Raw genomic sequence first — 23,853 nt, 5'->3', positions numbered from 1 at the left:
AGACGCTCGTGGTGCTCAGAGGGGGTTTATTGGGATCTGTGGGAGCCGGGGGGCTCAGACCCCCCCCAAATCCGTGTGGGGGGAGAGGTCAAGCCCCCCAAATGCTTGGGGTGGGGGGGGAGCTTAGACCGCCCCCCTCCAAATCCTCATCTGGGGGTCTCTCCCCCCCCTCGTCCCAGGGTCCGTCCAGGGGCAGTTCACACCCTGTGGGGGAATAGAGGAGCTGTTGCCATGGTAACGGGCCCCCCCAAATCCCTGTGTCCCCCCCACTGCCAACCCTGGACCCCCCCAAAGCCCCCCCAAACCCTGAGTCCACCCAAACCCCCTCAGCCCCCCCAAATCCCCCCAGTTTTGGGGTCCCCCCCACCCCCCTCGACCCCCACCCAATTTTGGGGTCCCCCCAAACTCCCGGACCTCCCCAGACCCCCAATTTTGGGATCCCTCCCCAAAATTCCTGAACAATGCCCCCCAAACCCTTTGACCCCCAAGTTTTGGGGTCTCCCCCCAAACCCCCCAACCCCCCCCAACCCCCCAAGTTTTGGGGTCCCCCCCCCCCTCACGGTGCGGCCGCAGCTGCAGAACCCGCAGGAAATATTTTTGGGGGATGCGGCCCTGGGCGTCCCCCGGCGTCAGGATCACCCCATTGGCCGAGCGGAAAAAGGGGATCCCGTCTGTGGGGAGGGGCCGGGGGGGTCACACGGACATCGGGGGTGACCCCCAAACATCGGGGACCCCCCCAAAAATCGGGACCCCCCCCTCACCCGCCAGCGCCCGGGGGCCGTCAATGATGATGGCGATCTCCGAGTCCGACCTCATCCCTGTGGGGAGGGGGATTTTGGGGGTTCTGGGGGGTTTTGGGGGGTCCTGGGGGGTTTTGGGGGATCCCGAGAGGCTTTGGGGGGGGCTGGGGGGCTGCAGGGGGGAGGTTTGGGGGTCTCGAGGAGGATTTGAGGTGTTTGAGGGGTCCCAGAAAGGGATTTGGGGGGAGGTTTCAGGAAGGATTTGGGGAAGATTCGGGGGGTGCCAAAGGGGTTTGGGGGCTTTGGGGGGAGTCCTTGGGGGCTTTAGGGGGTCCCTGCTGAATTTGGGGAATTTTTGGGGGTGCCCCGGGGTTTGTTTTTGGGGAGGGGTCGCACGTCAGGGTCCACCCCGCCAGGTCAGTGTGGGGTCTCTGTGGGGTTTGGGGATCTCGGGTGTTTTGGGGTGTCCCGGGGGGGTTTTGGGGTGTCCTTGGGGGGGTTTTTGTGGGGTGTCCTTGGGGGGGTTTTTTGGGGTGTCCCAGAGTTATTTTTGGGGTGTCCTTGGGGGGGTTTTTGTGGGGTGTCCTTGGGGGGGGTTTTTGGGGTGTCCCAGGGTTATTTTTGGGGTGTCCCTGGGGGGTTTTTTGGGGGGGGGGTCGCTCACCGCTGCGCACTCCGGGGTCCCCGGGCAGCCCCCCCGCCAGGTGCAGGTGTTGCCGCCCCATGGGGCGCAGCCCCCCCGCCCGGATCGGGCCCCACAGGCGGCGCCGGGTGCCGTGGGCGAGGGTGGGGGGCAGCGCCTCGGGGGTGTCCAGGGGGGTCAGCTCCAGCTCCGGCACCTGCGACCCCCGGACAGCCCCCTGGAGCAGCTGAGAGCCCCAAAATCCAACCCCGGACCCCCAAATCCAACCCCGGACCCCCAAATCCAACCCCAGATCTCCAAAATCCCACCTGAGATCCCCAAATCCAACCCGGGATCCCCAAATCCAACCCCAGATCCCCAAATCCAACCCCAGATCTCCAAAATCCCACCTGAGATCCCCAAAATCCCACCTGAGATCCCCAAATCCAACCCGGGATCCCCAAATCCAACCCCAGATCTCCAAAATCCCGCCTGAGATCCCCAAAATCCAACCCGGGATTCCTAAAATTCTACTCGGGACACCCAAAATCCCACCCGAAATTCCACAAATCACACCCAGGATGCCCAAAACCTCTCTCCAGACACCCCAATCCCCTAAGGATCCCCAAAACTTCCCATAAATTCCCCTAAACTCCTCTCCAGTCCCTCCAGACCTCCAGCCCCCCACAAACCCTCCAAAATCCCCCATAAACCCCCAAATCCCCTCTCCAGCCCCCCCAGACTCCTCGAGGAACCCCCCAAACCCCTCTGGGACCCCCCCCACACCCCTCGGGACCCCTCAAAATCCCCCATAAACCCCCCAAATCCCCTCTCCAACCCCTCTAATCCCACCTGGAGCCCCCCAATCCCCCATAAACCCCCCAAAATCCCCTATAAACCCCCCAAACCCCTTCCCAGTCCCCCAAAATCCCCCATAAAGCCCCCCAGACCCCTCAGGGACCCCCAAATCTCTTCCCCACGCCCCCCATCCTGGGACCCCCCAAATCTCTACCCCAAAACCTCCATAACGCCCCCCCAAATCCCCCTCGGCCCCCCAAACCCCCCAGGACCCCCAAACCCTCAACCCCCCACCCAAAGGCCCCCCCAAATCCCCTCAGGGACCCCCCAAATCCCCTCGGGACCCCCCCAAACCCCTCGGGACCCCCCCAAACCCCTCGGGACCCCCAAACCCCTCGGGACCCCCCCTCACCGGCAGGGAGTGCCCCTGGTTGGCCCTGACCCTGAGCGGGTCCGGCCGGAGGGCGAAGCGACCCTTGGGGTCGGCGGCCACCGCGCGCACGTCGCTCTCCGAGAGCCCCGCGAAGCGCGGCAGCCGCAGCAGAGCCCCCACCTCAACAAAGCCGTCTGAGCCCAAAAACCCCCCGAGACCCCCGTCAGGGCCTTTGGGGAGGGGTCCCAGGGGGGGTTTGGGGGGTCCCAGGGGGGGTTTGGGGGGTCCCAGGGGGTTTGAGGGTCTGAAATGACATTTGGGGAAGTCTGGAGGGTCCCAAAAAGTATTTGGGGTGTCCCAGGGGATGTTTTGGGAATTTTGGGGTGAGTTTTTGGGGGGATTTTGGGGGATTTTAGAGTGGAGTTGAGGGTGGGTTTTTGGGGGGATTTTGAGATGGATTTTTGGGGGATTTTGGGGTGGGTTTTTGGGGGATTTGGGGGGGAATTTGGAGGTATTTTGGTGTGGATTGTCAGGGATTTTGCAGAGGGTTTTGGGGGATTTGGGGGGGATTTTGGGGTGAGTTTGGGGTGGGTTTTGGGGCGAGTTTGGGGTGGGTTTTGAGCAGGGTTTTTGAGCGGACTTTGGGGGATTTTGGGGTGGGTTTTTGGGGTCTCACGCACCCGGGCCCATGGGCAGCCCCTCGGCCTCGGCCCCGTGGCGCAGGACGTAGCTCAGGGCCTTGGACAGCCGCACCCTGGGGTCCTGGGGGGGCCCAAAGGTGACCCCAACCCCCCCTTGGGACCCCAACCCACCCCTGGGCACCACCCACAGCCCCCCACCCCCATGGATGACCCCCAATCTTAGACCCCCTCCCCAAAATGAGCTTCAAATGCCCCCCACATTCAGCACCTCCCCCCTGCCCAACACCTGGACCCCCCCAATCCCCCTCGGGCATTTCTGGGTCCCCCACGTGTTCCCCCCTCCCCACTTTGATGTCCCCCCCCCGACTCGGCGTCCTTGTCGTCCCCACCCCCCCCCCCCATTTTTGGGGTTCTTGCCCCCTCCCCTTCCCACGTCCGCCCCCCCTCCTTGGGGTGCCCTTGTCACCTCTCCCTCGCGTGTCCCCCACCCCTCCCCCGTGTCCCCACCCCCCGTGAAGTGTCCCCCACCCAAACCCGGGGTCCCCCCCCCCATATTCCGGGGTCCCCCCGCCCCCTCCCCACCTCCTCCTTCCGCCGCCGCCGCCGCTGGGCGGCGCTCGCGCCCTCCCCGCCGGCCATGCCGGCCCACGTGACCGCTCCCTCCCGCGCCACGTGACCCCGACGGGGCCGTGTTGACTCCGCCCCCCGCGCCGGCGCGGTCACGTGTCCCCCTCACGGATTCCCGCCTCCACCGCGCGCCGTCGTTGCGGGTCTGGGGGTTTTTATTAGCGATCCCCCTCCCCACAAAACAAACCCAAAGGGGATTTTCACCCCCCTGTCCCCTCCTCCAGGACCCCCTCCCCACCACTCAGTCGAGTTTCCGAGCCCCCAGTTTTTGGGGGCCCCGGGGACCCGCCCGGCGCTTGGCCTCGAGCTCCCGGCGCCGCTGCTGCTCCCGCTGCCGCCGGCCCGGGGGGGGCCCTGAGGGGACACTGAGGTCACCGGGGGGGGGACAGGGAAAAACGGGGGTCAGGGGGATCGGGGGGACGAGTGGGGGGACAGGGAGAGTGAGGCCCTGAGAGGGTCCCAGGGAATGGGGGCTCAGGGGGATGGAGGGGTCTGGGGGTTCAGGAGGGGTCACTGAGGGGTCTGGGGTCCCAAGGACATTGCGGGGGGGGGGTCCCAGGAGGCTGAGGACTCCCTCAGGGGCATTGAGGGGTCTTGGGGAAGGATCCCGAGGGGTTTTTGGGGTGTGGGGGAGCACCCCAGGCAGTCCTGGGGGGGGGGGTGTCTGGGGAAATCTCTGGGGGGTCGAGGGAGTCCGGGGGTCCCAGGGGTGTCCCAGGTGGGTCGGGGGGTGTCTGAGGGGGGGGTCTCACCGTGCTGGCTGGGCAGCGCCTCCCAGGCGTCCTCAGTGCCCCACTCGCCCCCCCCCACCACCCCTCACCCTCATCACCCCCCCCGGCTGGGGGAGGGGCGCTGGGGGGAGGCTCTGTGGGGGTGGGGGGCTGCGGGGGGGTCCCCAATTCCTCCGGGCTGCTGGCGGGGGGGCTCCGAGGCAGCTCCATGTCCTGGGGATGGGGGGTTATAGAGGTGAGGGGATGGGGAGGGGTCACACTGTGCCCGCCCCCAAATGTGATCCAACCCCCCCCAAACTCACCTCCAGACTCCCCCAGTCATCATCCCACCCATCGGCATCTTCCAGGGGGGGCTCCTCGGGGGGGGTCTCCTCGCTGGGGGGCTCTGGGGGGGCAAAATGAGGGCTCGGGGGGGGTCCCCAAGGCTTGGGGGGCTCAGGAATTTTGGGGGGATAAACGGGGAGGGTCACTCACCTTTTGGGGGTTCCCGGGGGTCTCGGCCGGGGTCTGCGGGGGTCCCTGCGTGGGGGGGGGCTGTGCAGGGGCTGCCCCCCCCTCGCCCCCCATCAGCCGGGCGGTCAGGGAGGTGACACCGGTGACAGCCCAGGACACGGCCGCCCCCAGCCCCCCCGCGCCCCCCCCCGGCACGGCGGCTGCGCTGGGGGTGTCTGCGGGGAGGGAGGGGGGGGGGTCACGGGGGGGGGGGGACACACCCCCAAACCACCCCTGTGTCCCCCCACCCTCTTTTCCCCCCATCCCAATTCCCTCCCTTTCCCCCAGACCTTCATTTCCCCCCCCCCCCCCAATTCTTGAACCCCCTCCCCAATTTTTGCCCCCCCCCGCAGTTTCTCACCCCCCTCCTGGACTCCCCCAGCCTCGGCCGCCGCCTCCAGCTGCTCCAGGAAGCTGCGAATGGCCCGGAACGCCTGGGGAGGGGGGGGCAGGGGGACCCCAACAGTGAGAGACCCCTGGACCCCCCTTCATAGCACCCTGGGCCCCCCACAAGGAGCCCCTCAATTGCTCTGGGACCCCCCCTCAGTACCCTGACCACCCCCCCTAATTGCTCTGGGAGCCTCCTCAGCATTCCCTGCCTTGAGAGCCCCCCCTTAGTGGGACCCCCAACCCATTTCATTGGGAGCTGCAGCACCCAAACCCCCTCCCCAATTCCTCTGGGTCCCTCCCATCCTCCTGAAACCCCCATCCCGAATTTCTCTGCGTCTCTCCCCAGCACTCAAACCCCCTCCCCAATTCCTCTGGGTCCTTCCCCCACACCCAGACCCCTCCCCAAATTCCTCCAGCCCCCTCCCCGCCCTCACCTGCTGCCGAACGCCGGGGTGGGGGTCCACGGTGAGGGCGCACAGGGGGGGCAGCACCCGCGCCGCCACCTCGGGGGGGGAGTAGCAGCCGTGCGTGGCGGCGAAGGCGGCAACGGCCGCGGCCCGGGCGGGCGGGAAGGGATCCCGGGTGGCCCTGGCCAGGGCGGGGGCCAAAACCCGCCGGCGGGTCTGGGGGGACACGGGGACATCAGGGGGGACAGGGGGACACAGAGAGAGGGGACAGGGCGACAGACAGGGGGACACAGAGAGAGGGGACAGGAGGACAGGGGGACAGTCAGAGGGGGGAGAGTGAGGGGGAACAGGAGTGGGGGGGACAAGGGACACAGAAACAGGGGGGGATGGGGACCGTGAGGGGGGACAGTCAGGGGAACACAGAGAGAGGGGGAAGAGGTGACAGGATCTGTGGCGGACAGGGAGACAGCGAGGGGAGGGGACAAGGGACACAAAGTGAGGAGGGGGAACAGGGGAAAGGGGTCCCAGGTGGCCCAAAACAGGATAGGGAGTCTGGGGAGGGGGAATGGATACTGGGCCGGTGTAGGGGGGTCATGGGGGGGTTCAGGGGGTCTCGGAGCTCACCTGGGCGGGCAGGTGGGGGGCCAGGCGCCCCAGGCACAGCGTGGCGTTGCAGCGCAGGGGTCCCAGCGCGTCCCCCCCCTGCACCCGCAGCAGCAGCCGGGGCAGCTCCCCCCCCCTGCGCCCCTCCCCCAGCTTGGGTGCCAGCAGCACCATGGACTGGGGAGGAGGGGGGGGATAAACAGAGGGGGTCAGGGGGCACCCCCAGATGGGATTTGGGGGGGATCCAACCCATTTGAGGGTGCCCAGGTGGTTGGGGGAGTCCCACCCGTTTTGGGGGCCCACAGGTGGATTTGGAAGGAGGTTCTCTGGTTATTGGGGGGGCTCCAGGTGATTGAAGAGTCCCACCCATTTTGGGGGGGTTCCCACTGATTCCCACCCATTTTGGGGGGGGTCTCCACTCAGTCCCACCCATTTAGGGAATACTCAGGTGATTCGGGGGGCTCCCCAGGTGAGTTTGGGGGTCGTTATTTGATTTTTAGAAGAGTCTCCAGGTGGTTTTGATGGATCCCCAGGTAATTTCTGGGGGAGTCCCAGGAAGTCTGGAGGGCCTGGGTTATTTGGGGAGGTTCCCAGGAGACTTGGGGTGTCCTGGATGATTTTTGGGGCTCACCTTGACCGTCTGCTCACGGATGGCCGGGTTGGAGTCCAGGAACCCGTGGGCGACGTGGGGGAAAATTTGGGAATCCACCGTGGCCTCAGGCAGGAACTCAATGTACTCCTCGAGCTTGGGGCGGGGGGGGATTGTGAGACCCCTGAACACCCCCAGGGACCCCAAAAACCACAGATCACCCCCCCCTCCCCCAATCCCTCCCAGTCCTTCTGGGGATCCCAGACTCTCAGAGTCCTTCCCACTCCATTCCAGTGCTTCCAGTCCTTCCCAGCCCCATCCCAGCCCCATCCCAGTCCCTCCCAGTGCCATCCCAGTCCCTCCCAGTGCCATCCCAGTCCCTCCCAGTCCTTCCCAGCCCCATCCCAGCCCCATCCCAGTCCCATCCCAGCCCCATCCCAGTCCCTCCCAGTCCTTCCCAGTCCCATCCCGCTCTCTCCCAGTCCCTCCCAGTCCCTCCCAGTGCTCCCAGTGCTCCCAGTCACCAGCTGCAGCAGGCGCAGGCGCAGGCCCCGCTCAGGGGACGAGAAGAGCCGGACGAGGACGGGGACGATTCGCTCCTGGTACTCGGGGGGGTCCAGGACCTTGGCCACCTGGGGGGGCACGGGGACACCAGGGGGCTATGGGGGTTACTGGGAGGAATTTTTTGGGGTCCCACCTGCAGCAGCAGGGTTGGGAGGTTGTGGATGGGATTTTGGGTTTCAGGGAGGTTTTAGGGGGGATTTTGGGGTCCCACCTGCAGCAGCAGGGCTGAGAGGTTGTGGGTAGGATTTCGGGGGTCAGGGATGTTTTTGGGGGGCTATTTGGGGGGAGTCCCACCTGCAGCAGCTGGGGGCAGGGCACTGGCATCGGCGCTGCCCAGCTCCAGGGCCTCGAGCAGCCTCGGGAGCAGTTTGTGCCTCCGGAAGGGCCCCGGCAGGGACTCCAGGAGAGGCGGCAGCTCCTGCAGGAACGTCCGGCGCTCCGAGGGGTCCCGGACCTGCCAGGGGGTCCCAGAGGGGTCAGGGGGCACAGCAGGGGATGGGGAGGATGATGAGGGTGAAGATGAGGAAGAGGATGAAGGAATAGAGGTGAGGATGATGATGATGAGGGGACAGGGATGAGAATGAGATGAGGATGGAAGAGCAGGGATCAAGGGATGAGGATGAGGATGGGGATAAAGGAACAGGAATGAACATGGGAATGGGATGAGGATCAAGGAATGGATCAGGAAACAATGATAGGCATGAGGATGACGATGGGGATGGGGAAAAGGAACGAGCATGAAAATGAGGAGACAGGAATGAGGATAAAACCACAGGAATGAATGTGAGGATGAGGATAATGGAACAAGGACGAAGCGAGACTGAAGCCAGACCTGGAAGTGCTCGAGGAAGAGCCCGGTGCGCACCAGGGCACAGGCCAGGAAGGCTCCAGGGCGCTGCAGCCGCTCCAGGAGCGGCCCCGGGCCCGGCCGGGCCCCCGGATCCGCGGCCACCAGCTCCGAGAAGGGCGGGATGAGCCCGGGGGGCAGCTGGGGGGACAGGGGGACACGGGGTCAGGGGCACCCCGAGGGCTGGGGGGACACGGGGGGACCCCTGAGCCTGGGGGGTTTCTGGGGATGAGCAGGAATTCGGTGGATCCACAAGTCTGGGGGGATCCTGGGTGTTTGGGGGTGCTCAGGGGGTCCCCAGGATTTTAGGGGGGGGGTCCCTGACCTTGCCAAAGCTGCGCAGAGCCCCCGGCCGGGGGAGGGGTCCATTGAAGACCTCCCAGATGAGGCAGCCCAGGCGCCACATGTCCCCTGCCCTGGGGGGGGCCGTGACAGTGGGGAGGGGGCACAGGGGACCCCCGTGGTCCCCTGAACCCCCCCCAGTGCCACCCCACCCCTCCCTTTCCATGTCCCCTCCCCAACTCACCAGGGGTCCCCCTTCCCTCGGGAGGGGTCGCTGAGCTCGGGGGGGTCCTGGGGCCGGGGGGGGTCACCGGGGGGGCGGGTGGGGGTCCCCTCGCTGGTGGCCGCCACCCTCTCGAGCCCCCCCAGCTTCCACTCGCCCCCGGGGTCCACGAAGACGGCGTCGAGTCCCAGCGCGTGGTGAACGAGCCCCGAGACCCCCAGGAACGCCAGCGCCGTCTGGGGGGGGCAACAAAAACCCCCAGAATCGCTAACCCCCCCACAGAAAAGGAACCTCTCCCACCCTGGAGCCAAAAACCTCTCAGAAACCCCCATGGATCCCAGAATCCCCCAAGATCCTGGAGACCCCCCAAAATCCCGGGGATCCATCCCCCCACCCACCTGGGTCCCTCCCAGATCTTGTGGTCCCCACAAAGGCCTCAGGGACCCCCCCTCAGATTCCTCCCCAACCCCCCCAGACCCCCCCTCACCAGCAGCCGCTGCAGCCCCCAGGCCACCTCCTGCTCGCCCGAGTCCCCGCTCGGGGGGTGCAGCCGCAGGTGCCGCCGCAGGGGGGTCACGGCCTCTGTCACCAGGTACAGGCACTGCTCCGTCTGGGGGGGACACTCCAGGTCACCCCCACTGCCCCTGTCACCCCCCGTGTCCCCCCAAGTCCTTGTTTGTGTCCCTCCTTTGTCCCCTCGCTGTCCCCACCATTCCTGCCCCCCAATGTCCCCCCGTGTCCCCTCCCGACCGCTCATTCTCCCTGTCACCATTGTCCCCCCCATTGTCCCCATGTCCCCTCCCAGTGTCCCCATCCCTTCATGTCCCACCCCCATCCCCTCACTCCCCCGGTGTCCCCCCATGTCCCCGTGACCCCCCCACATTGTGCCCGCGGTGTCCCCGGTGCTGTCACCTCCAGGCTGTCCAGGTAGCCCAGGATGTTGGGGTGCCGCAGGCTGCGGAGCCGCTTCAGCCCCGCCCGGGCCAGCGCGGTGGCGCCGGGATCCACCCCCGGGCCCAGGCTGTGGGCAAACACCGACACCGGAGCGCCATCGGCCTGGGGACACCGCGACAGTCAGGGCACACCGCGACAGGCAGGGGACAGCGCGGGGAATAGCGCAGGGGGAAAAGGGGGGGACACTGTGGGGACACGCGGGGCCGGAGTAACCACAGGACAGGAGGGGCACGAGGGGACAAATGGAGATGTGGGGACAGCGGTGACACGGGCATAGCGACATCTGGGACCTGGCCATGGAGGGACATGGGGGGGACATTCGGTGACGTGGGGACAGGTGACAGCGAGAGCTGGGGCACAAAGGGACACGGAGGGGATGGGGGTGGCTGGGACATGGGGGGGACTCGGGGCAGGGATGCGGGGACAGGGAAGGGACGCAGGAGGAGACCCCCACCCCGACAAGCCCCCACCTTGCGGCGGCCCCGCAGCAGCCGCCAGAGCGGGGCCGGGGCCGCGGGGTCCGGGAGCGGCTCCGCCTCGGGATCCGCATCGGGCGGGCCCAGCTCGAAGGGGAAGTCCCGCACCGGGTCCCGGGAGAAGAGCCACATGGCGGGGCCGGGCCCGCGCTCCCGGCGGCTCCCGGGGCTCCGAGCGGGTCCCGGGGCCGGAGCGGGCCCGGAGGAAGCGGCGGCGGCGCCGGGCGGGAGGATCCGGTGACGGACCCGGGGGCGGGGCCTCGGTGAGCCAATGAAAGGCCGAGGGTGAGGTCTGGATGAGCCAATGAGAGGGTGGAAGTGGAAAATGGGAGGAGCGAAAGGCGGGGCACGCCAGAGCCAATAAGGTGCTGGGGAGGGGCCTAAAGGAACCAATGAGGGGCCAGGAACGAGGAAAGGGCGGGGCGAAAAAGGGGCGAAGCCAAAACCGGCAGGAGGGGCGGGGCTTGTAAAGGACACGCGGCAGGAAGCGGCGGTGACGTCACCGCGCCCAGCACTCGTTGCTATGACGTCAGGGGGCACTGGCAATGACGTCATATGCATCAGAGTCACCCTCCCCCAGCCCCAATGATGACACAAGGCCGGTCAGGACTCTGCAGTTTATTGATCACTGAGGGTCCCTGTCGCGATAGGGGGGGTCCTGTCGCGATAATGGTGATTCACAGCGATACAGCAGCCCCTCGTGGTCCTGGGTCCTCAGAGCAGCACAGGGGCTCTGTCACGATACAGGAGCACTGTCACGACATGGGGGTCCCGTCTCAGTACTCTTCAGAATGATCCAGGATCCTGTCAGGATACAAAGCCCTTGCAGAGCGTGGGTTCTTATCGTGATAGACGATCCCTGTCGTGATATGGGGCACCCCCTGTCCTGGAACCGTGGGTCAACCGGTGTGGGGCTCTGGGAAAATGAGGAGCAGGGGGATCCCTGTCGCAATAAGGAGTCCCTGTCACGATATGAGGGGCCCTGTTACCAAAAGGGGTCCCTGTCAGGACATGGAATCACCCCCTCCCTGTACCATGGGTCACCCAAAGCCATGTGGACAAACAGGGGGGTCTCCCATCACGATAATGGGTCCTTATCGCAATATGGGGGCTCCTGTCACGTTATGAGAGCCCTGTCTGAATACACGGGTCACCCTTTTCTCTGGATTGTGAGATGCCCAAGTCAAGGAGGAGAAATAGGGGGGTCTCTACCACGATATGGGGCTCCCTGTCGTGATATGGGGGTCTCTGTTGTGATATGAGGGGGTCTCTGTCGCGATAGAGCCCCAGGCCAGCAGCAGCGGCGCCGGGGGGGGTCGAACCCCGCCCCGGGGGGGTCCCGGGGGTGCCACCACCGGCGCCTTTTGCTTTTTTTTCGGCCTTTTTGGGTCCAGAGGAGAAAAAGCAAAACCTGAGAAAACGGGGAAAAGTTTTCTCAGGAAAAGAAAAAACCTCCCGAAACGGGAAAAATAAAAAAAAAACACAACAAAAAACCTCCCCAAAACTTCTCTGGCCCCACCCCGTGTGAAACTGGGGCAAAATGTGGGGAATTTGGGGCCAAAGCACACCCAAAAATGGGTGGTTTGGGGGATTTGGGGCCCAGCAGGTGCCCCCGGCGCAATTTGGGCGGAGAAATGGGGATTTTGGGTCAGAGTCACGGCCCAGACGCAAAACAGACTCAGAAACGGGGATTTGGGGTCACAGGCGCGTCCCGGTCGCAAAATTGGGCCTGAAAGGGGAAATTAGGGCGCAAAATGGGCTCAGCTCGGGGGATTTGGGGTTAATCCCGCACCCCTGGAGCACAACGAGGTCAGACACGGGGATTTGGGGTCGGACGCGCGATCCGGGCGCAAAACGGGCTCAGAAACGGGGATTTGAGGCCGATCGCGCGCCCCCGGCGCAGAATTAGCTCCGAAACGGGCATTTGGGGTTAATCACGCGCCCCCCTCGCAGCTCGGGCCGAGAACGGGGGATTTTGGGGTCGGCGCGTTCCCGGGGCCCCGCCGGTACTTACTCTGCTGGCTCACCTTTTCCTGCCTCTTATTTTGGGGGGAATTTCTAGTTTTTAAGCCTTTTTTTGGAGCAAATTGTCCATTTTGGGGCGAATCAAGGCGGTTTTGGCACTGTCACTGTGGGGAGGGGAGAGAGACAACACCCAACCCCCCATCCCCAACACCTGCTCCTCCATCCCTTTGCTTTGGGGGAAAATCCAGGGGAAATGGTTCAAAAGCTCCTCCCCCTCCCCAGGCACCACGCGAAGGCGCTGACTAAGCATTTTCTTGGGGTGAAAAACCCCGGTTTTGGTTTAAATTCCCAGCTTGGGGGCGGGCACTACGAGCAGCGCATTCTGAGGCAATTTTAGCAATTTTGGGGTTTTTTTTAGGGGCGGGGGGCAAAGCAGCCAAACCCAAAGCTCCCCCTCCTCCCCCTTCCATCCCTGGAGTGGCCCATTTTGGGGTGAAAGCGGCACAAATACCAATTTCTGGCTCCCTACTGTTCCTGCAGACCCTGATTTGGGGTGTTTTTTGCCCCAGTCTGGCTCTTGGAGGCTCCTCTGGCGGGGGCAGGGCCGGCGGGGCTGCAAAAAACACCCACGAGACCCCCCCCCAAACACACACCCTGTCAGCACAATCCATGTTTTGGGGGGAAAAGCGGCCGAATCGGTCAAACCGCCCGAAGGTCGCGGTTTTCCGCCGGGTTTGGGGGGATTTGGGGTCGGGAGGTGCTCGCATGCCACATCCGGGGGGGGGTCCCCGCGCTCCCCCCACCTCCCGACGCCCCAAACCGGCCGAAATCGCCCCAAATCCGCCGCCCCTCCCCCCACCCCACCCGCGCGGGTCCCGGGGGGGCTCAGGGTGGGGGAGGGGCGCACCCGGTACCTGCCACCGCCGATTTTGGGGGGGTTTTGCCTCAAATTTGAGGCTTCCCCGCCCCTTGCTCGCTCCTACACTTACTCGTTTTGGGGACAAAAGTCTAAATTTAAGCATTCCTGCTGCTGGTTTTGGAGAAAAAAACCTGAAAACATGATTATTGTCCCCTCCCCCCACGCCTGCTCCAGCCCCTCCCTCCACGGGGTTTTTTTGGGGGGGTTTTACTTTGGTTTTTCCTAAGGAAAGCTCCCGGAGCCTCACTCCTGCTCTTCCAGCTTCACTTTGGGGCAAAAAAGCTTCTTTTTGATGCTGCTGACTCCTCTCACTTGCGGCTGCGGAAAGGGCGGAAAACACCCCAAAAACGCCCCCTACCCACCAAAAACCGACCTCCCCAAAAAAACAGAAATTAAATCGACTCTTACTTCTCTGCATTCCCCAGATCTGGGGGTTTTCTCCTCAAATCCCTGCCGGAATCTCCTGAGCGCGTTTTGAGTGCAGACTGGCCTTTTCTGGTTAAATCCTCTTTTTTTTTTTTTTCCCTTTCCTCGGCTTTCTCTCACCGTTTTTTTGCTTTTTTTTTTCCCTGCGTTTTGCTGCTTCCCTGAGGGGGGAAAAAAACTCGAGACACCCCCTCCCCTTTTCCCCACCCCCTCCCAAAAAAAAAAATATACAAAACATTTCTTTGATCATTTCTCTCCCTTTTTTTTTTTTTTAATCACCGGCCCCTCCCGCGCGACGCCTTTGGGATAAAAACAAAAGATTTCGGACACTTACTGAGCGGCGCCGGCGGGAGCGGCGGAGCCGGAGGGCGCTGGAGGAATTTGGGGGGTTTTCCCCATTTCTGGGGAGTTTAATAGAAAAAGGGGGAAGGGGGAGGGGCGACGGCGGCGGCGCCTGAAACGACAGAACCCCAAAACCCCCCAAATCCCCCCAAAATTCCCAAACCCCCAGGGGGGGTGGGGCCTCACCCGGCCGCTGCCTCCGGCTCCGTTTGGGGCATTTTCCTCAAATTCCTCAATTTTCCTGGCTCCGGGGCCCAAATCGAGATTTTTCTTCCTTTTTCTCCCTTTATCCTTCTTTTTTTCATTATTTTTCGCTTCTATTTTCTCCTCTAAATCCTCTTTGATTTTCTCTTTCCTCTCTTCTATTCTCTTCTATTTTCTCTCTTCTGATTTTTTCCCTGTTTTCTTTCACTTCCATCTTCTCAAATTTTCAGCACTTGGGTTTTTCTTTTTTTTCTATAATTTTCTATTTTCTTTTTTCTAGTTTCGTTTTTCTAATTGTATTTTTTCTATTTATTTACAGTCTATTTTCATTTTTCTATTATTTTTCTATATTCTTCTATTTGTTCGATTTTCATTTTTCTAATTTCTTCTATTTTCTCCAATTTTCTAATTTTTTCTAGTTTCTTCTATTCTCCAATTTTCTTCTCTTTTTTCTATAATTTTCTATTTTCTTTTTTCCATTTTTCTATGCTTTTTCAATTTTCTTTTTTCTATTTTTTCAATTTTGTTTCTGTTTTCTTTTTTCTAAGTTTTTCTATTTTCTTTTTTTTTTTCCTGATTTTCTTCTATTTTCTCTCTCTTTTTTTGTTCTATTTTCTGTCTTTCTCTCCTTTTTTTCCTCTCTTCTCTCTGCTCCTCCCCTACTCAACTGCCGCCATTTTACCAAAAAGTCCTTTTTTCCCCCCAGATGGGGCCACTGCGAAGAAAAACTCTCCTTTCCCTGCCGACTCCATCTTCACTCTTCAGTTTTCCTGCTCTTCCCTCAAAAGTGGCTCCTCTCAATCCATCCTGAGCCTGAAAATGCCGCATTTCACCCCAAACCGGCCGCCCCCGCCTGCGCTGCCCGGCCCGGCCCCACTTTGGGGACAAAACTACATTTTTAAAAAGCTTCAGGAGCTTTTTAAAAGAAAATTAAATTTAGGAGCTTTTTTAGCAGAACACAGCGTATCAAGCGCTTTTTCTTTCTTTACATTAAAGAAGCTTAAAAAGCTCTTTTTTAATTAAAATCGCCCCAGCTTCTCTCCGGCTTTTTGAAAATATCGCATTAAGATATTTCAGGAATTAAAGAGCTGCGAGAGCTGCATTTTCTTCCAGAAATCGGCTTTGAAAGCAGCGATTTCTTAAAAACCAGCATTAGAAGCTTCGGTTTGAATAAAAACCAGCTTTAAGAGCTTTTTTAAAGGTTTTTCATTAATTTTTTTCATTCATTTTTTAAAAGTGCCCCGGCTCACCCCGGCTTTTCCAATTACTGGAATCGCCGCAATTTAAGGATTTTTATAGAAACAAAGCAGCTTTAAGAGCTCAGTTTTCCATAAAGGAAACAGCTTTTGTCTCTTTTCTTTAAATAAAGAGTTAAGAGCCACTTTTATGAAATAAAGCAGTCTTAGGAGCTCTTTCTATAAAATATCGCAGCTGTAAGAGCTTTTCGTAGGCAATAAAGCCATTTTTCGAGCTCTTGGTAGGCAATAAAGCCATTTTAAGAGCTTTTTTGTATAAAATCGAGCAGCTCTAAGCAGCTTTGGGCCGAATTTGGGCCGTTTCGGGGCTGGTTCTGGTTCTCGGCCGGGCGCAACCGGCGCGGGGCCCTCCCTTATAAGCGGCCCAGCACCGCCCCCGCGGGGGCGAAAAAATAGTCCCTAAAATCGCCAAAAAAGGGCAGCAACCCCCAAAATCCCCCCAAAATCCACTGCCCGCAGTGTGAAAAAGCTTATTTTTTCATTGTTTCACTTTTTTTACCCTTTTCTTCGATTTTTTCCCCTCACAAACTGCGCCCCCCACCTCCCCCCGGCTGTGGGCCTTTGGCCGGCCCACGCGGTCCAGCACGAAAATAGTTAAATTTAACAGAGGTTTTTTTGTTAGGTTTGGCCAATTCTGCCCTAAAATCCCTCGTTTCGACCTTCCCGGGTGGTTTTAGAGGTTTTTTTTTGTTTTGTTTTTTTTTAAAATTCATTCATTTTACTCAGGTTTTTGGTTTTGCTGCGTCACGGGGCTGGGCCGCTGCCAAAAAGGCGCCGTTTCTCCTCAAAAGGGTCACAGATCTTGGGGGGGAAAAAAGTTCTTGAGGGAGCACAGACCCCAAAGCCCCAATTTTCACCAGTTTTTTGTTTCCCAAAAAGCCGTGACAATCCTTTTTTAACCCCCTTTTCCACCCTGATACAGCACAGCCCTAACCACCATTTTTATTTCCTTTTTTATGACAGAAATGCATCAAAATCTTTGTGTTTCACCCCATTTCAGGCCATGCTGAGTCATGGAAGTCCCTGTTTTCAATAAGGGGAATAAACCCCCACTATTTTGAGGCATTTAAAGGCATTTTTTAGGCAATTTAAAGCACATTTTTTGGCCTTTTGAGGCATTTCCGGGCAGGAAACGACACCCCAAAAAATGCTGGCAGGGAGGGGACAACCCGTCTTCCCAAACTTTTAATTAACATTCATTAAAGCAGTTCTGGGGCTAATTAAAGGTGCTGACGAAAACAATGAGGCATTTTGGGGGTGTGGGAGGAGCTGTTCCGACATTTTAGGGGCGTTTCCTGCGGGAGAAAATATTTCTTTATTGTTATTAATTATTTTCTGGGTTATTCCGCCATTAAGGCTCTCCAATGTAAATTTTTTCGCCCCATTTCAGGTGCTGGAAAAGGCTTCCCCTAAAACCTTTTAGGGAAGGTTTATCTCAATGATCATTTTTACAGCAATAATTTGCCCATTTGCAGCTGGTTTAAGCCCTAATTTAAAATTTTAAATCATTTTAGCAACTCTGACATGGCCAAAGTTCATGTTTTCTGCATGAGAACACCCCAAAAGCTGCTTTTTCCTCAGAAGCTGAGCCTGGAGAGGCCATTTTAAAACATTTTCCTCTAGAAAGATGCTCTTCATCAAATCTTCAGTGTTTCATAGGAAAAAAAAACAGAATAAAAAATCAGGTTTAGATTTTTTTAAAAGCTGGGATAGCACTAAAGCTTCTAAAGAGCCTCAACAGCACTTTAAGGTGACTTTAAGCCATTTTTGGGACACAGGACACAGGTTTTGCCCTGAAAAATCACCACTAAACCAAACCCCGCAGCTTTTCAGCTGCTTTTTAAACCCAAATGGCCGCTTTTAAACCCAAAGTGGGAGGCTGCCCCTCCAGTCTCCCTAGGCCCCCTTCTTAGTCGGTTTTTAAGGCAAAACCACCTCAATTCTTCACTCTAAACCCACCATTTTCCTTGAGGCTTTCTAGCTTTTTAAAACCCGACCCTTGTTTATCGACTTTCACACAAAAATTACCTCACCAAAAGGGGCGCGTGCGGGGGTGGAACTTCATTGCGTCCCCTCCTCCGCGGGGCCACTCAAACCGCGGCTAAATGGGCACAGACCCCCTCCCCCCGCTCGATCCCATCCCCCACAGCCCCGACTTTCATTCTACCCCTCCCCCACGCCCATTTACAGGCAAAAAAAAAAAAAAAGAAATTTGGGGGCGGGAGCGGCCGCGGAAGGATCCGGCGGAAGGATCCGGCGGAAGGATCCGCGGGAAGGAACCGGTGTGAGGTGACCCCCGGACATGTGGCCGGCGGAGGGATCCGCGCGCGGAGGGATACGAGAGTGAGGCGTCAGTGGGCGGGTCCACGCGGAGACCCCGCCCCCTCAGCAGGCCCCTCCCTTGGCTTTGCCGCAGTCGCCGCGGGGGCGGTGCCGGGGGTGGGAGCGGGGCGCCATCGGTCCGTGCGCTCCGCATTGGGTGGGGGAAGCGCCGAGTCACCTCTGCCGCGTCCGGAGAGGCTGAAGGGTTAAAAAAAAATCACCCTTTTCTCCTTGGTTTTACCTCAGAAAAGCCCGAGTTCCTTTAGGAGAATCTCATTTGCCTCAGAAATGACCGACTTCAGTCAGAAAATGACCGATTGCCCCGAGAAAATGTCCGGTTTCCCTCAGGAACGTCTGATTTTACCTCATCAGTGTCTCACTTCCCTCTGAGACGTCTGGTTTGTCTCAAAAATGTTTGATTTCCCTTAAGAAGTGTCCGAGTTGCCTCAGAAGTGTTCTAATTGTTTCGAAAATATCATACTTCCCTTAGAATGTCCGATTTGTATTAAAAAAATGCTTCATTTCCCTCACAAAGTTCCCGATTTGCCTCAGAAATGTCTTATTTCCCTCAGAAATGTCAAGTTTTACCTCAGAAATGTCTTACTTTCCTCAGAAAAATATAATTTTTATTCAGTCATAACCCGCTCCCCCCCCCCTCCAAAATGGCGCCTTCCCACAGGAACAGCTCCGTGAGGCGGGGGGGGGGAAATCCTTCACGATTTCCCTCAGATAACATTTATTCCAAAACATTTCTTTATCTTAATAGATATTTTTATTTTTTTCATTTTTTAGTTTGTAAATGTTGGATTTCAGAGCAGTTCCTCTGTGATCTTAAGGCCCTGATAACACCGACCCCTCCCACAGCACAAAACTCTCACCAGTTCTGCCTTAAAAAATCCTTAAATTTCTAAAAAGCACCTTAAGAAAATGAAGTTATTTGGAACTGAGGCGGTTTTGCCGCAGAGTGGAGGCGTGTGGGGTTTATGGGTACAAAATGTGTTATTTTTGATAAACGCAGCCCTGCTGGGTGGGAAAAGGGAAGAAAATGTGGTTAAATAGTGAAATAAGGGGATTTTGGGTGGGTCTGTGAAGGTCCCAAATGGACAACGAGCGATGTCCCAAAATCAGCAGGACTTGCCCTAAAAATGGTGGAATTTGTCCCAAAGGTCTCGTTAGTGCTAATGAGAGGGAGAAGCCCCCCCAGCACAGAAGTCCCCGACACAGGTGACAAGTGTGACACGTGTGACAAGTGTGACACACGCGTGTCCCTCAGTCCCCAGCCCGAAATGGCCGCTGCTGTCACGTGGGGCCGCCATTTGGCTACGTTGGCCACAAACCCCCCAGAATTGGCCCCAAACTCCCCAGAACTGGCCCCAAACTGCTGCAGTTTGTCCCAAACCCCCCTGCATGGACCCCAAACCGCCTGGAATAGGCCCCAAACCCCCCAGAACTGGCCCCAAAATGTCCCCACTCCACTGAAAGTGGCCCCAGACCCCCCAGGAACTGTCTGGAAAATGCTCGGCATGATCCAAAATCAGCTCCAAATATCGCAAACTAGATCAAAACTGCCACGAATTAACCCCAAACAGCCCAAGTAAGTTGCAAACCATCCTGAATCAGCTTTGATCTGCCCCAAACCACCCAGAATCATCACCGAACTGGTACCAAATGGCCTCAAACTGCTCTGGATTAACCCCAAATTCACCCCGATTTGCCCCAAAAGGCTCCAAATCCCACCAAACCCTGCCTGGGGAGAGGGGGCGGGGGGGACAGTGCATTTTATTGGGGGGTGTGGGTACAAAGAGGGGGGGGCTTCCAGTGCTCCCAGTCTGAACTGGGAGGGGTTTGGGGGGCTCGGGGGGGCTCAGCCCTGCTCGGAGCCGGCCCCTCCTGTTCCCCCCGCCACGGGGCTGTAGGAGCCGCCCCCGGCCCCCCCCCGGCTGAAGAAGGACGCCGAGCGCCGGGGGGGCTTCACCCGCCGCAGCTCCTGCCCTGGGGGGGGACATTGGGGTGGGATTTAGGGCAGGAACCGCCTCGGGGTCCCCTGTGCCACCCCCGAGTGTCCCAATTGCCCCCCCCTCGCCACGTTCTCCCAGACCACCCTGTACCCAGTGTCCCCCGCTTGTCAGATTCCCCCAAGGTCCTTGTCCCCCGCCATGTCCCTGTGACCCCCTCCTGTCCCCCTCCTCGACCCCATACCCCCCCAGAAGCTGGGGTCACCCCATGTGTGTGTGTCCCCATGTCCCCGCTGTCCCCCATGTCCCCGATGTCCCCGCTGTCCCGAATGCACCCCATGTCCCTGCTGTCCCCCTTGTCCCCCACGTCCCGCTGTCGCCTGTCGCACCCTCCCGCACGTAGTCGATGGTCGCGAGGCGCTGCAGGCGGGGCCGGGTCACGCTCTCCTGCCGCCGCAAGGGGGCGCCACGCGCGCCGGCCGCCTCGGGGGGCGTGGCCGCGGCGGCGCCGGGGGGCGTGGGCTGTTCCTCGGGGGGCGGGGCCGCCCCGCCCAGCTCGATGCAGCACTCGATGAGGGCGCTCATCAGCTCCGCCTGGGGGCGCTGTCAGCACCAGAGCGAGACCCCACGGGACCCCCACCCCCCAGGGACCCCCTCAACCCCCGGGACCCCCGCAGGGAACCCCTCAACTCCCCCCGGCACCATCCCCGGGAACCCCCCACCCTTCCCCCCTGGGATGCCCCCCAGGGACCCCCCAGGACTCACAAACCCACCCCAGGCACCCTCAAACCCCTCTGGGAACCCCTCCAGGGACCCCCAAATCCACCCCAGAGACCCCCAAACCGACCCCCTTGGGAACCCCAAGCACACCCCAGGGATACCCAAACCAACACCCCTGGGATCATCTCAGGACCCCCAAACCCACACCTGGGGCCTCCAAACTGCCCCCCAACACCCCCCAAACCGACCCTCCCAGGATCCCCAAACTGATCCCCCAGGGACCCCACCCAGCTGCCCCCTAAAGCGCTCCCAAACCCTCCCCCTGCTCCCCCCAAATTCCCCCCCCCAGGGCCCCCCACTCGCACCTGCGGGGAGAACACGCGCAGCAATCGGTTCACGGGGGCTCCCTCGTGGTCCCCATCGAACTCCAACCACAGCTGGGGGGGCTCCGCGGGGTCCCCGTCCTGCCCCGCGGGGTCCCCGTCCTGCCCCACGGCCCCCACCAGCTCCCAGCACAGCTCGGGGTACGTCAGGGACAGCAGCACGTGCTGGGGGAGGCACGGGGAGGGTGGGGTCACCCACAGAGCCCCCCTGACCCCCCCATCCAGCCCCCCCGGACCCCCCCTCATACCTTCTGGCGGGGGTCAATGATGGTGACCCCCTCGAGCCCCACGGCCACGCTGACGGGGCGCAGCCCCCCCCGGGCCAGCAGCCCCCCCGACGGCCGCTCAATGGCTCCCGGGAAAAAGGCACACCTGGAGAGGGGGGGGACACACACCTGGGTCACCCCCAAACCCCCAATTCTGGGTCCCCCCCCAAATTTATGGGGTCTCAGGTGCAGTGTGGGGTCAAGATGCTGGGGGGGATCCGGGATACTGAGGAACTTGGGGGTCTAGAAGGAGTCCTGGGGGGGGGTCACTGTGGGTCTGGGGGAGTCTGTGGGGCTCAGATATTGGGGTGGTCCCTGGGAGAGCTCCCTGGGGGTCTGTGGGGCTCATTGGATGTCTCTGGGGGGCAGGGTGGGTGCACAGGGGGTTCTTTTGGGGTTCCCTGCTGATCTGGGGGGGTCCCTGTCAATCTGAGGGTGTCTGGGTGGTGCCTGGGGGTGTCCCTGAGGTCTGCAGGGGTCCATGGGAGGGGTCTTGGTGAGGTTCCCTGAGGGTCTGGGGGCATCAGTGGGGGTTGTCCCATGGGGGTCTCTAACTGGGGGTGTCTCATTTGGGGTGAACCATGGGGGGTGCCCCATGGGGGTTGTCCCACTGAGGTGTCCCTTTTGGGAGGATGCCATTGAGGTGTCCCATTTGGGGTGTCCCACTGAGGTGTGTCCCTTCCGGGGTGTCCCCTGGGGGTCTCTAACCGGGGTCCCATCCCCCCCCTCACCCGTAGCCGGGCAGGGCGTGGCAGCGGCGCAGGAAGTCCCGGTACAATCCGGCAGGGGGCGCCTCGGGGCCCGGCGCACGCGCAAACGCCTCGAGCAGCCGCTGGGCGGGGCCCGGCTCGCGCGAGCGCCGGAACAGCGCCCCCCAGCGGGCCGGAGGACCCGGCGGCAGCAGCTCCCCCAGCAGCGGCCTGGGGGCGACACCGGGGGTCACAGGGGGACCGGGAGGGGCACGGGCGGAACATGGGGCTCAGGGGGTCCAGTGGGGCCGGGAGGTCCCGGAGGTGTTCCCGTGGGTGGGTCCCAGGTGTGGGGGGTCCCAGGTGGAGGGGATCCCGTGGGTGGTCACGTGGGCGGGTTCCAGGTGCGGGATCATGGGGGGTGTCCTGGGTGGGGTCTCCAAGGGAGTGCCAGGGGTTCCCTCAGGTGGGGGTCCCACGGGCAGGGGTCCCGCGGGCAGGGTCCGGCCGGTGCTGACCGCAGGCTGAGCTCCGTGTGCTGGCCGGGCTCGAAGGGCCCCAGGCGCAGGCGGCAGCTGAGCCCCCCCAGCTCGGCAGCCTCGGGGGGGTCCACGGGGTAGCGCCCCGCCTTCAGCTGCTCCCGCGCCTCCTCATAGAGCAACCGGAGCAGCTCCTCCTCCTGCAGCTGAGACCCACAGACACCCCCAGGTCACCCAGAGAGACCCCTAAACCACCGCAGACCCCACCCTGAACCCCCCCGTGCCCCCCTCCCAGGGATCCCCCCACACCGGGGACCCCCCTGTCCCCCCTCACCTCCAGCTCACGGCTCTTAGGGAAGAACACGTTCCTGCGCAGCTGCAGACACGGCTCATCTGGGGGGGCCAGGGGGTCAGTGGGACCCTTGAGAGGACCCTCCCGTCCCCAAAGGGTCCCCCCCCGACCCCCCAGCCCTCACCTTGGGCGATGGCCGCGGGCGAGCCGAGGCTGAAGCGCAGCAGCAGCTCCGGCCAGTGCCGGACCAGGCGCAGGGGTCGGTGCCGCGGCTTCAGCTGCACCTCTGGGGGGGACACCGGGCTGGCACCCACTTGGGGACCCGTGGAGACCCCCACGAGGACCCTCACAGGCACAGGGACCCCACCCACCCATCCTCCAGGGGGATCCTCCCATCTCCCTGTCCCTCATGGGACCCTCCAATGACCCCTCCTCACCGAGCAGCTCCACTCAGAACCGAGCTGCGACCCCACGACCCCCCCATATCCCCACGGTCCCATTTCCTCTCTATGTCCCCATGTCCCCACGTGTCCCAATGTCCTCCCGTGTCCCCCCATGTCCATGTCCCGCCTATGTCCATGTCCATCTGCCCCCCCCAAATGTCCCCCCCTTGTCCCCCCCACACCGAGCAGCTCCGACCCCAACCAGAGTGCGAGCTGTTACCCCGCCATGTCCATGTCCCCCCAGTGCCCATGTTCCCCCAATGTCCCCAATGTCCCCCTGTCCCCCCCAGTGTCCCCCTTGTCCCCCCCTCACCGAGCAGTTCCGACCCCAACCACAGCGCGAGGGCGTCGCCGGCGGCGGGCGGGAGGCGCAGCGCCCCCTGCAGGCGGCGCAGCAGCTCCGCGGCCGTGGGGCCCGGGGGCGGCTCCAGCGGCAGCGGCAGCGCCGACCCGTCCGGCAGGTACAGCAGGGCTGGGGGCACCGCGGGGCGTGAGACCCCCCCGGGACCCCCACATAACCCCCGGGACCCCACACATCCCCCGGGATTCCCACACAACCCTTGGGACCCCCACAGCTCCCATCAGGCACCCCCGCACTGTCACAGCCCCGACCCGTCCGGCAGGTACAGCAGGGCTGGGGGCGCCGGGGGCCGTGAGACGCCCACCGAACCCACTCGGGACCCCCAAACCTCCCCCGGGACCCCCACCCTCAGACTGACACACACCCGGGACACACCCAAAGGACTCACGGGGTGTCCCACGGCCACGCCCTCCCCCAGACCACCCCCCCCCAAGTGTCCCACGCCCTCCCGGGGGTCTCACGGCCCCCAAAG

At 61.2% G+C, this 23,853-nt stretch overlaps 4 protein-coding genes across 5 annotated transcripts in view; 1 reads left to right on the top strand and 3 right to left on the bottom strand.

The window, feature by feature from the left end:
- The window catches only part of FAU (FAU ubiquitin like and ribosomal protein S30 fusion), a 581,541-nt gene that overhangs the window by 147,995 nt on the left and 409,693 nt on the right, over nucleotides 1-23,853 (top strand). The gene's annotated exons all lie outside the window — the stretch shown is intronic.
- Nucleotides 17-3,946, bottom strand: TRPT1 (tRNA phosphotransferase 1). Of its 2 annotated transcripts, XM_030969994.1 has the most exons (7): nucleotides 3,757-3,946; nucleotides 3,214-3,295; nucleotides 2,573-2,727; nucleotides 1,405-1,579; nucleotides 762-818; nucleotides 561-671; nucleotides 17-204 (listed from the first exon to the last, which is right to left on the bottom strand). In XM_030969994.1, the coding sequence occupies exons 1-7, from the start codon at nucleotides 3,811-3,813 to the stop codon at nucleotides 89-91; spliced, it is 753 nt and encodes a 250-aa protein (XP_030825854.1). In that variant the 5' UTR covers nucleotides 3,814-3,946; the 3' UTR covers nucleotides 17-88. The 2 variants fall into 2 exon arrangements, with proteins under 2 accessions (XP_030825854.1, XP_030825855.1); XM_030969995.1 differs by lacking the exon at nucleotides 762-818.
- On the bottom strand, nucleotides 4,043-11,923 carry SCYL1 (SCY1 like pseudokinase 1). Its single transcript, XM_030969906.1, has 16 exons — nucleotides 10,354-11,923; nucleotides 9,842-9,985; nucleotides 9,417-9,539; nucleotides 8,951-9,165; nucleotides 8,750-8,840; nucleotides 8,410-8,565; nucleotides 7,876-8,031; nucleotides 7,538-7,645; nucleotides 7,056-7,169; nucleotides 6,446-6,601; nucleotides 5,849-6,037; nucleotides 5,386-5,458; nucleotides 5,007-5,200; nucleotides 4,835-4,917; nucleotides 4,602-4,745; nucleotides 4,043-4,166 (listed from the first exon to the last, which is right to left on the bottom strand). The coding sequence occupies exons 1-16, from the start codon at nucleotides 10,918-10,920 to the stop codon at nucleotides 4,043-4,045; spliced, it is 2,637 nt and encodes an 878-aa protein (XP_030825766.1). The 5' UTR covers nucleotides 10,921-11,923.
- FRMD8 (FERM domain containing 8) overlaps nucleotides 18,601-23,853 on the bottom strand; it is a 5,509-nt gene continuing 256 nt past the window's right edge. The window contains exons 2-10 of the mRNA XM_030969976.1: nucleotides 23,334-23,492; nucleotides 22,762-22,863; nucleotides 22,620-22,678; nucleotides 22,325-22,491; nucleotides 21,849-22,037; nucleotides 21,100-21,223; nucleotides 20,834-21,016; nucleotides 20,138-20,342; nucleotides 18,601-19,785 (exon numbers count right to left, since the gene is read on the bottom strand). Of these exons, the coding sequence (XP_030825836.1) occupies nucleotides 19,658-19,785; nucleotides 20,138-20,342; nucleotides 20,834-21,016; nucleotides 21,100-21,223; nucleotides 21,849-22,037; nucleotides 22,325-22,491; nucleotides 22,620-22,678; nucleotides 22,762-22,863; nucleotides 23,334-23,492 (1,316 nt within the window). The 3' untranslated portion in view covers nucleotides 18,601-19,657. The remainder of the gene's footprint in view (nucleotides 19,786-20,137; nucleotides 20,343-20,833; nucleotides 21,017-21,099; nucleotides 21,224-21,848; nucleotides 22,038-22,324; nucleotides 22,492-22,619; nucleotides 22,679-22,761; nucleotides 22,864-23,333; nucleotides 23,493-23,853) is intronic.

This window comes from Camarhynchus parvulus, unplaced genomic scaffold, assembly GCF_901933205.1.
Source record: "Camarhynchus parvulus unplaced genomic scaffold, STF_HiC, whole genome shotgun sequence".
In the NCBI taxonomy this organism is placed as follows: Eukaryota; Metazoa; Chordata; class Aves; order Passeriformes; family Thraupidae; genus Camarhynchus; species Camarhynchus parvulus.
Note: the sequence above shows the minus strand (reverse complement) of the source record. Positions and strands in the feature narration are given on the sequence as shown.